General features: G+C 40.1%; 1 protein-coding gene across 2 annotated transcripts in view; it reads right to left on the bottom strand.

The window, feature by feature from the left end:
* AASDH (aminoadipate-semialdehyde dehydrogenase) overlaps positions 1-9,686 on the bottom strand; it is a gene marked incomplete at both ends in the record, with an annotated part of 38,109 nt that extends 28,423 nt beyond the window's left edge. For both annotated transcript variants that reach the window (XM_080697648.1, XM_080697649.1), the window contains 3 exons: positions 6,273-6,586; positions 7,471-7,591; positions 9,457-9,686. In XM_080697648.1, the coding sequence (XP_080553774.1) occupies positions 6,273-6,586; positions 7,471-7,591; positions 9,457-9,686 (665 nt within the window). The remainder of the gene's footprint in view (positions 1-6,272; positions 6,587-7,470; positions 7,592-9,456) is intronic.
* Positions 9,687-12,272: the final 2,586 nt, after the last annotated feature.

Here is a 12,272-nt window from a genome sequence, read left to right as displayed (position 1 = left end):
GTGTGTGTGTGTGTGTGTGTGTGGTACTAGGGGTGGAATCCAGGGGCTTATCTAAACTCCCAGACCTATTTTATATTTTATTTGGAAATAGAGTCTCATAAGTTGCTGAGGGCCTCACTAGTACCTGAGGCTGGCTTCAAACCAGTGTGATCCTGTCTCAGCCTCCCAAGCTTTGGGATTACAAGCCTGCACCACCACACCCGCCTCTGGTATTTTTACTTTAAATGGGAGAAGTTAAGAGCACAGAAGGGAGACAGCTGCCACATCACAGCACACTTTCCTCCCAGTTATTCATTCAAACCCTAATCTAAAATCCTTAGTCAGCTGCTTTTAAATTAATCAATTGAGAGATTATCCTGAAGTGGTTGGATTTATTCAGTTGAAAGACCTTACTTTTCTTCTTGAAGAGTAGCCACCAAACACCAAACACCAGCTGGTCTGCAATTAACTTCCTTTCCCCTGGACTGTCTTTTGTGATCTGCTGTAGACAATCTCATGCCCCTAGGGTTCCAGCCTGCTCTGATCAACTGACTGCCTACCCAACAGACTTTAGATTCAGCCAGTTTCCACAACTGTATAAGCCGATTCCCTGTAAAAGCACCCTGGTGTATCCCCCTGGGTTACTCTAATAGAACCCTTATTCTGTCATAGTTTTTCTTTTCTTTTTCTTTTTCTTTTTTTTTTTTTTTTTAGTACTGGGAATTGAACCCATGGATATTTTATCTCTGAACTACATCCCCAGCCCTATTTTTTATTCTTTATTTTGACATGGGGTTTCACTACTATCATGGTTTTTCAATGAGGCTGAGCTTAGAATTAGGCCCTAACTCTCCTCCCATTATTTGATATTTTATCACAGTATTTGAACAAAGAGAAGAATGAGAATATATGTAGTTGGGGATGGTGGCACACACCTATAGTCCCAGTACTTATGAGGGTGAGACAGGAAGACTGCAGGTTCGAGATGAGTCTCGGCAAATTAATAAGACTCTCTGCGACCTATTAAGACCTATAAGACCCTCTGCAACTTAGTAAGACTCTCAAAACAAAAAGTATAAAGGACTGGGGATGCACTTCAGAGGTATAATCCTGCTAGGTTCAATCCCTAGGACAAAAAAAAAAAAAAGCAAAATAAAACATCATAATAAAAAAAACTAAAATCCCCACAAATGCTTATCCAACTGACTTACATGTACGTATTTGACGCACAGCTATCAAAAGGAAACTTTTAACCGTATCTTTTTTTGGTGTAATCTGGGAAGATTAATACATGTTGAAAGGCAAGGTTAGTTCCATGCTATTCTATAATAGAGGGCCACCATATCTACTTTTGTAAAGAAGTTCCTCTGGCACACACACAAATTCTTGTGTTTATTCTCAGGTGCTTATTAAAACAATAAAGCAATAAGGCAAGGCAAATGGAAACAAAGAACTCAAACTGCCACAATCTGCTCTCAGAAAGCAGTACAGAGCAGGGCGTGGTGGCACATGCCTGTACTCTCAGTACTTGGGAGGCTGAGACAGGAGGATCTCAAGTTGAAGGCAGCCTCAGCAACCTTGTAAGACCCTCCACAACTTAGACCCTGTTTCAAAATAAATAAAATAGGGGTGGATGTATAGCTCAGAGGCAGAATGCCTCTGGGTTCAATCTCCAGTACCACCCCCCAACACATACAAACTGTCACTTGGGGTATCATGTTGGCACTGAAAAGTTTCAGATTTTGAAGCATTGCAAATATTACATTTTCATTTTAGGGATGCTCAAGATGTTCTGTTATAGTGATAAATAGAAAAAAATTAGCCCACATGGTTCACTACCTACATTAATAGGAATTTATTATTCCATTTTTTTTTTTTCTGTACTGGGGATGGAACCCAGGTGCACTCTACCTCTATGCTATATGCCCAGCCCTATTTTATTCCTTATTTTGACACAGGTTATCACTAAGTTGTGAAGGCCCTCACTAAGTAGCTGAGGCTGGCTGTGAACCTGCGATTCTCCTGTCTCAGCCTCCCAAGTACTGGGATTATAAATGGGCACCACCACAACCGGCTTGTTTCATTATTTAAAACAATCCTCTCAATTTCTTGACCTCAGCCTAAAAAATTCTCCCATCATAAAACAAAGATGAAAACTTAGAGCCCCCCTCAAATTTCATCTTTCTTTTCCATTAAAATAAGTTTCTAGGCCAGGCGTGGTGGTGCACACTTGTAATCCCCGTGCTTAGGACACTGAGATAGGAGGATCACACAGGTCCAAAGCCAGCCTCAGCTACTTAGTAAGGCTCTAGCAACTTAGTGAGATGCTGTTTCCAAATAAAATATAAAATATAAAATAGGTCTGGGAGTATAGCCTGGAGATAGAAAGCCCCTGGGTTCCACCCCCAGTACCACCAAAAAAAAAAAAAAAAAGTTTCTAGGACTTGGAGTAGTGGCGCACACTTGTAATCCCAGTACTTGGGATGCTGAGACAAAAGGATTGAAGGCTGTGGCCAACCTCAGCTACTTAGTGAGACCCTGTTTCAAAATAAAAAGTAAAAATAGGGCTAGGGGTGTAGCTCGGAGGTAGAATGCCCCTGGATTCAATCCCCAGTTCCATAAAAAAAAAAGCCAGTTTCTAGAAGAGAACATTTTAATTTTAAGCTAGATACAACGGCAGCACGTGTACTCCCAGTACCTGAGAGGACAAGACAGAGGATCACAGTTTCCAGACTAACCTGTGCAACTGACTCAGTGAGACCTTTTTTCAAAATTTAAAAAAATGCTGGGCGTGGTGGTGCACGCTTGTAATCCCAGCATTTGCGAAGCTGAGGCAGGATGATTGTGGTTTGCAGCCAGCTTCAGCTACTTAGTGAGGCCCTGTGCAACTCAGTGAAACCCTGTTTCAAAATAAAGAATTAAAAATAGTACTGGGGCCGAGCATGGTGGCGAACGCTGGTAGTCCTTGTGCTTGGGAGGCATAGACAGGAGGATCATGCAGGTTCAAAGCCAGCTGTGCTGGCTTAAGAGACCCTGTTTCCAAATAAAAATGTAAAAATAGGTTTGGGAGTGTAGCCCGGAGGTAGAAGGGTTTCCAGGAATCCCAGTACCACCATAAAAAAAAAAAAAAAAAAAAAATAGTGCTTGGGGTGTAGCTCAGAAGTAGAATGCCCCTGGGTTCCATCCCTGGTACCAAAAAATAAAATATAAATTTTAAGGGCTAGGGGCTTAGTTTACAGGTAGAATGCCCCTGGGTTAAATTTCCAGTACCAACACCCCCGCACACACACACACACAAAAACCCCAAGACTTTACTTCTGTTACCTCTATTTCCTTGTTTCTCATTCTCTGATCTCCAGCCTCTATTTAAGATGTCCTTGGCCCTGGAAAACTTAGAAGTCATTAAAGGCCATATTGTAGATTACAACAGTCACCTTTCTCTATAACCATTCTCTCTTCCTAGACACACTGGTGATATCCAATACATTAGTGCATAATGAGCACTAAAAATGTGGCTTGTGCACACTGAGATGTTTGAGTACAAAATACATACCAGATTTTGAGACTTCTTTTTTTTTTTGGTGGTACTGGGGATGGAACCCAGGGGCCTTCTACCTCCAGACTACACTCCCAGACCTATTTTATATTTTCTTTGGAAACAAGGTCTCTTAAACCAGCTGAGGCTGGCTTCAAACCTGTGAGATCCTCCTGTCTCGGCCTCCCAAGCGTGGGGATTGCAAGTGTGCACCACCACACCTGGCGAGACTTGCATTTTTTTTTTTTTTGCGGGTCTGGGGATGGAACTCAGGGGCATTCCATCTCTGAGCTACACCCCCTGCCTTATTTTTTATTTATTTATTTTTTGGTGGTACTGGGGATGGAACCCTTCTACCTCCAGGCTATACTCCCAGACCTATTTTATATCTTATTTGGAAACAGGGTCTCTTAAGCCAGAGAGGCTGGCTTCGAACCTGTGCAATCCTCCTGTCTCCACCTCCCAAGCGCGAAGATTATAAGCATGTGCCATCACACCCGGCCTGAGACTTGTGTTTTTAATAAATCTAAAATACCTCACTAGTAATTTTTAGATTATATACTGAAATGTTTCAAATATACTGAATTAAATATAATTAATTTCACTTGATTCTTTTTTTGTTGTTGTTGAAGTGCTAGGATCAAATCCAGGGCCTTGTGCATGCAAGGCAAGTACCCATGCACTTGCCATGAGCTACATCCCCCCTTTCTTTTTACTTTTTTTTTTTTTTTTTTTCAGTACTGGGGATTGAACCTAGGGATATTTTATCTCTGAGCTACACTCCCAGCCCTATTTTTTATTCTTTATTTTGAAGCAGGGTCTAAGTTGCAGAGGGCCTCACTAAGTAGCTGAGGCTGGCTGTGAACCTTTGATCCTCCTGTCTAGCCTCCCAAGTACTGGGATTACAAGCATGCGCCACCACGCCCGGCTTACTTTTTTTTTTTAACTTCTCTACATCCCAATTTTTAGTGTGTGTGTGTGTGTGTGTGTGTGTGTGTGTTACTAGGGATCCAGGGGCTTTCTACCTATGGGCTATATTCCAGGGCCTATTTCAACTTTTATTTTTTGTGTGTGGTACTGGAGATGGAACCCAGAGGCCTTCCACCTCTGGGCTACACCCCAAGACCTATTTTATATTTTATTTGGAAACAGAGTCTTACTAAGTTGCTGAGAGCCTCAGTAAGCTGCTAAGGCTGGTTTTGAACCTGTGGGATCCTTCTATCTTAGCCTCCCAAGTACTTGGATTACAACCATGCACCACCATGCCTGCTTTATTATTATTTTAACTACCTAAAACTTACAGTGCCATAGAAGTATATGTGCATCTCATAAGGTTCTACTGTTACTTATTTTCTCCTTGGATTCCATAGCCCTACAATTCCTAGTTCACTCTTCCTCCACTACCTTTTTCTTCACAAATAGAGAATCTCAGGTTTGGAGATTTCTCATCTTTCATCAACACAGCAACAAGCCAAACTCCATAATACCACCACAAGAGTGAATTCAATAAAATGTAAATTTTCTTTCTTTTTTTTTTTTTGCGGTACTGGGGATGAAACCCAGGAGCATTCTACCTCTGAGCTATACCCCAGCCCTATTTTTTATTCTTCATTTTGAAACAGGGTCTCACTGAGTGGTAAAAGGCATAAGTAGCTGAGGCTGTCCAGGAACTGCAATCCTTCCATCTCAGCCTCCTAAATGCTGGGATTACAATTGTGCACCACCATGCCTGGCTAAAATGCAAATTTTCTAATGGCTCCCCATTATCTAACAAATTATGTTCACTTAGACATTTCAGGCTCTTGCCCTGACACATTCTTTTTTTTTCCAATACTGAGGATGGAATCCAGGAACACTCTACCTCTGAGCTATACTTTCAGATCTATTTCATTTTTTATTTGGAAACAGGGTATCACTAAGTTGTTGAGGCTGGCCTGGAACCTGCCATCCTCCTCTCCCAGCCTCCCAAGTACTGGGATTACAAGTGTGTACCAGCACACCCAGCCTTCCCTGACACATTCTAACAGGACAAGCTTCTTTCTGCAGTGCTTCTGAGGATACCTCTGCCAGAAAAATCTTTCTTGCATTCTTATTAATAATTGAAAAGCAAAGCTGTTAACCACATCATTTGTTTGTTCTGTGATTAGCCTGGGTCACAAAATGAACTCCTTGTCTGCAAAGAACTAAAGTTCAGACAGAGCTGAAACAGACTCAATTGTTTAGGACTATTTGTTTAGAAGTAAGATGTATAAAGAACAAGTACTTGAAATTCTTTTTCCATGTTTTTTTTTTTTTTTTTTTTTTTTTTGCGGGTCTGGGGATGGAACCCAGGGGCATTCAACCTCCGAGCTACACCTCCTGCCCTATTTTTTATTCTTTATTTTGAAACCGGGTCTCACTGAGTTGCAGAGGGCCTCACTAAGTAGCTGAGGCTGTCCGTGAACTGCCATCCTCCAGGTCTCAGCCTCCTGAATGCTGGGATTACAAGCGTGCGCCACCACGCCCGGCCCATGTATGTATTTATTTATTTAGTACTGGGGATGGAACCCAAGGGCATTCTACCTCCATGCTGCACCCCCAGCCCTATTTTTTATTCTTTATTTTGTAACAGGGTCTCACTGAGTTGCAAAGGACCCACTAAGTAGATGAGGCTGTCTGGGATTACGATTGTGCACCACCACGTCTGGCTTTTTTTTTTCTTCTCTTTTAAACATAATTTCCAAGGATTTTAACATAATTTCTAAAGGATAAGGCTTACCGAAAATGTTGGACGTTTGGCAGGATGCAGGCATGCGGCACTCTGACGATCTTGGGCGTCCCCGTGGTCCCCGACGTGTGCAGCACATAGGCTAGGCAGCACTCCAGCCTCAGGTCCATGTGCTCTCTTCCTTCTCGGCTCTCCTCAGAGCCTGTGCTACTCTTTCTTGCTTCTTTTTCATATTTCTCTTTTTTATCATGTAGCATCATGTCCACCTCAGAATTTTTCCAGTGCAGTCTGAAGAGTACTAGGTCATTATGTTCCACACTAACTGTGTCATAGTTCAATAATGTTTCATGAGAAGAGGTGAATTTCTGTTAGGGGACAAAGATAGCAATATTAATATATATATTAAAGACATTTTAAATATAGAAAATATCCATTTACTCATTTAACATGGCTCTAGGGGAATGAGGGTACTTACTATTTATCCAGAAATAAAAAAAAAAAATACAAATAAAACCTGTGGTGAACATTTGTAATCCCAGTACTTGAGAGGCTAAGACAGGAGGATTGCAGGTTCACAGCTAGCCTTAGCAACATCGTGAGGCCATCTGCAACTCAGTAAGACTCTTTATTCAAATAAAAAAATAAAATGGGTTGAGGGGGTAGATAGCTCAGAGGCAGAATGCCCCTGGGTTCCATCCCAATACTACACACACACACACACACACACACACACACACACACAAAAGAGACATCTCCAGAGTAATGTGCTATTTTTATTTCAAACTCAGTGGCAATGTCTGGACACTTTTGGTTGTCACAATTGGGAGATGCTAGTGGTATCTAGTGAGTGAGGCCAAAAATTGTTAACATCCTCTTAGCCGGGCGTGGTGGCGCACGCTTGTAATCCCCACGCTTGGGAGGCAGAGACAGGAGGATCGCGCAGATTCGAAGCCAGCCACACCGGCTTAAGAGACCCTGTTTCCAAAAAAAAAAAAAAAAAAAAAATAGGTCTGGGAGTGTAGCCCGGAGGTAGAAGGGCTTCCAGGAACCTCAGTACCACCACACACACACACACACAAATCCTCTAAGGTAGTGGACACTATCCGCATTAATTACTCAACCCACAATGTAAATAGTGCTAAGTCTGAGAAGCCTTGCTAGAGTTAGCAAATGTAGAAATCAAGAAAGAAGAGAATACTGAAACTGAAAGATATAACATTAAAAAAGCAATTCAAACATCTAGACTTACATTGACTTGTGTTTTTTCAACAAGAATATACTTTAGATTGCATTTCTTCATAAAATGAGTTGATAGCAATGGTGGTGAATCTGGATCAACAGGAGCATAAGCAGCAGGGACCTGGAGAATTCTAAAGAAACGTACAGAATCAGAATGCTTACTAAATATAACACAACCTTAAGCATTTTTCTTTTCTTTTTTTTTTTTTGTGGTACTGGGGGTGGGACCCAGGGGCATTCTACCTCTGAGCTACACTCCCAGTCCTATTTTTTATCTTTATTTTGTCTCACTGAGTTGCAGAGGGCCTCATTAAGTAGCTGAGGCTGTCCTCAAACCGAGATCCTCCGGTTTCAGCCTCCCAAATGCTGGGATTACAGGCGTGCGCCACCACGCCCGGCTAAGCATTTTTATTTTTCTGTGCATGTTATTGTTAATCAGAATTTCCCAATGTTTTCATGGACACATCTTTGGTTATAAATATAGTTATTTTATCTTGCTCTTAAGGAATACTTTGTGTATTATAAATTTCTACACTAAATTCTTATCACTTAACAGAGAAAATTTTTAATAGTGTACTTCAAATAATAAAAGAAAACAAAACAAAAACAGAGACAAAAGCTAATGTATTACTGTATATGGCCACTGCTAATACCAAATAGGTAGTAAATTCTAATTTCTTCATCTGTCAATGTAGGATAACATCAAAGAAGCTAAACATCCACATATAACTTATTACTATGCAGATTATAAGACTTTTCATACTAAAAACTGTATTTCACCAAAATCAGTTACACTTAAGGGAAAAAACTTTCAATTTGTATGTAGCAATATTTACATAAATAAGATTAAAGATCATTTACTTATTTTAAGTAAAAATACTTTAAAGTACACTTTGGGGACACTAAACCTTTGCATATATTAAATTTCCAATAAACAGCTATCAATTATTAAATGAATAAATGTTGAAACTTTTGTACTCTGCAGTTCTATAATTAATCTACTAAAACACATATTATGGAATTAATTCTTTGGCAGTATTCATTTAGTGCAGAGCCCTAGAACAGAAATCATAAGCAGATAACATTCTAGAACATTTCACAGATATTTGCCTTCCCATAGGTTCATATTTCAATGTGGGGGGGGGGTACTAGGGATGAAACTCAGGCCCTCATGCATGCTATTCAAGTGTTCTCTAAGCTACGTACCCATCCCTTTTTATCTACTGATCTTGGTACTAGAGATTGAACCCAGGGACATTTTATCTCTGAGCTACAACTCAGTCCTTTTCTGTTGTATTTTTGGTACCAGGAATCAAGCCCAGGGGTATTCTGTCTCCAAGCTACATCCTCAGCCCTATTTGTTTTTTTTAATCAGGTGCAGAAGGTCTCACTAGGTTGCTGAGGCTGGGTGTGAGCCTGTAATCTTCCTGTCTCAGCCCCACAAGTACTGGGATTATAGATAGATACCACCATGCCTGGCTCATCCCAGCCCTTTTCTTCTATTTTTTCAGTAGTAGGGATTGAACTCAGGGGTATTATACCTCCAAGCTACAACCCCAGCCCATGAAACAGGGTCTCACTAAGTTGTGGAGGGCCTCACGAAGTAGCTGAGGCTGGCTTCAAATCTGTAATCCTCCAGTCTCAGCCTTCCAAGTACTACAACTACAGGTGTGTACCAGTGTCCTTGACATCATTTTCTTTGATCTAACAACAAAGTGTTAGAAATTGTTTTCCCTTGACAAAAGAAACCCTTATATTTTGTAGATATTTAAATCTCCTATTAGGGAAAACTTCTTGTCTCTCCTAAATAAACAGACTAATTAATTTAAATGATTAAAAATAACACTAGAGGAAATGTGAACTTCTTTAGCCTTTCCAGAATTGACTATGCAATAATCCAATAGTAAATAGAACAGTAACTTGCAATATGTACTTGTATTAAAAATGACAAATTAGCTAGGAGTAATGACAAATTTATAGTACGAAAATGTATTACCCTAATATCCAAGAGGGTAAGTTTATTCCAGGTTGGCAGTAGAGACCGATTTCTCGAATTCCTTGGAAGTCACAGTGTAACTGCAGAAAATCTGATAATTCTGAAGCAGTGTTAACCATAGTCTTGTAGGTGTAATAAACTGGAGGCTGATTGTTACATTCATCAAAACATACAGCTATTTTGTCCATATGAAGGGAAGCAGCCTGATGCACCAATGCCTGAAGAGTCATTTCACTGAAGTTTATCTAAACATTGGCAGCAGAGAACTCTGCACATATAGAAATATTAGGGAGAGAGGGAGTATTAGGGAGCTTAGTGGAAGGAGAGAATAAAACTTCTCTTTATCATTTCTGACAAAACAATTATAAGGAAGATACATAAGTGAAGAAGCTCTCAACTTATTAAATAGGTTCAGAAATAAGGAAAATACAGTTCAGAGGGGGAAAAAGTTACCTTTGCCTCTAAGAAACAGTAACTGTTGTAAGGTTTTGTATTGTTTGTTTTGGTTCTGGGGATTGAACCCAGGTATATTCTACTTCTAAGGTATACCCCCAGCCTTTTTTATTTTTTATTTTGAAACATATATATACTACACCCCCAGCCCTACTTTTTTTCTTTATTTTGAAGCAGGGTCTAAGTTGAAGAAGGCCTCACTAAGTAGCTGACGCTGGCTGCAAACCTGCAATCCTCCTGTCTCAGCCTCCCAAGTACACAAGATATTTTAGAATTTGCAGCATTTCTTTTTAGTAAACATATATATCCCATTTATCCCAATATACATTTATTAGGGCTGGGGTGTAGCTCAGAGGTAGAAAGTCCTTGGGTTTAATCCCTAGTACCACAAACATTAAATAAAATAATAAAAAATAAATAAAGGGCTGGAGTTTGCTGAGCATGGTGGTGCACACTTGTAATCTCAACATTTGGGAGGCTGAAACAGGAGGATCACAGTTTATGGTCAGCCTCAGCTACTTAGTCAGGTCCTCCACAACTTAATGAGACTCTGTTTCAAAATAAAGAATAAAAAATAGGGCTGGGTGTATAGCTTGGATGTAGAATGCCCTGGGTTCCATCCCCAGTTAAAAAAAAAAAAATGCTGGGAGTACAGCTCAGAGGTAGAATACCCCTAGGCATAATCCTCAGTGACACACACACACACACACACACACTAAAGTTCAAGTAAAATAGACTATAAAGAGCTTACGTGTGTGTGTGTGTGTGTGCGTGTGTGTGTGTGTGTGTTAGTTACCGGGGATGGTGGAACCCAGGGGCTTTCTACCTCTGGGCTATACCTCAAGAACTATTTTATATTTTATTTAGAAACAGGGTCTCACTAAGCTGCTGAGGCTGGCTTTGAACCTGCAAGATCCTTCTGTCTCAACCTTCCAAGTACTGGGATTACAAACATGCACCACCATACCTGGCTTACTTGAACTTTAAATTGCTAATAAATTCATTTCGATATTAGCTCTAAATGCAGTATTAAAACCCAATAAAACATTGTAATACATCAACAGTGTTTTCCAATGCATATTATGTAAAAAAATTTTTTTAGCTGAGCATGGTGGTGCACCCTTGTAATCCCAGTACTTGGAAGGCTGAGACAGAAGGATCTTACAGGTTCGAAGCCAGCCTCAGCAGCTTAGTGAAGCTCTCAGCACCTCAATGAGACCCTGTTTCCAAATAAAAATATAAAGTATGTCTGGGACTGTAGCCTGCAGGTAGAAGGCCCCTAGGTTCCATCTTCAGTACAACAACAACAAAAATTTTAACAGTATTTCATCAAAAAAACATACAGATCAATGATAATTGGGGGGGGGGAACACCCTTCAACTGAGTATGGTGGCGAATGCCTATAATCCCAGTATTCATAAGGCTGAGACAAGACGATTGAAGGTTTGTGGCCAGCCTCAGCACTTAGTAAGACCCTGTTTCAAAATAAAAAATAAAAAAAGGCTGGGGGTATACCTCAGAAGTAGAATGTACCTGGGTTCAATCCCCAGTACCAAAAAAAAAAAAAACAATACAAAACCTTACAACAGTCAGTGTTTCTTAGAGGCAAAGGTAACTTTTTCCCCCTCTGAACCCTATTTTCCATGTTTCTGAACAAACAAGATTTATCAAGTAGCTTATTTTAATTATTCAAGTTTTTTCCCTCTTAAATGCAAAAGCATGAAACAACCTGTGGTACTGGGGATGGAACCCAGAGGCATTCTACCTGGGAGCTATATCCCTAGCCCTATTTTTTATTCTTTTTATTTTGAAACAGGGTTTTACTAAGTTGCAAAGGGCCTCACTAAGTGCCTGAGGCTGGCTAGAAAACAGCCACCCTCCAATGTCAGCCTCCCAAATGCTGGGATTACAAGCACGTGCCACCACGCCCACCTCAAACCATACTTAAAGTAAAATGAACCAATAACTGTTTAGACCCATAAAATCTGAAAATGTTGTGATTTCTAAAAATCAAGTTTAAAAGTACAAGTTTATTATTTATGAACTTATTTATTTACAGTACTGGAGATTGAACCCAAGGGCATTCTATCTCCAAGCTATACCCCCAGTCCTATTTTTTTTCTTATTTTGAAGCAGGGTCTCACTAAGTTGAAGAAGGCCTAAGTAGCTGACACTGGCTATGAACCTGCAATCCTGTCTCAGCCTACCAAGTATACAAGATACTTTAGAATTTGCAGCATTTTTTAGTAAACATTTCTATAAGCACTAGCTCATTTTTGTGATGCATGCACAAAATATAATTTTTAAGCTTTCCTTAGACATACAAATGATTGTTATATAAGGACCATAGCATGCACTCTAAT

This window comes from Muscardinus avellanarius (genome assembly GCF_963383645.1).
Source record: "Muscardinus avellanarius genome assembly, chromosome: 6".
NCBI classification, from domain to species: Eukaryota; Metazoa; Chordata; class Mammalia; order Rodentia; family Gliridae; genus Muscardinus; species Muscardinus avellanarius.
Note: the sequence above shows the minus strand (reverse complement) of the source record. Positions and strands in the feature narration are given on the sequence as shown.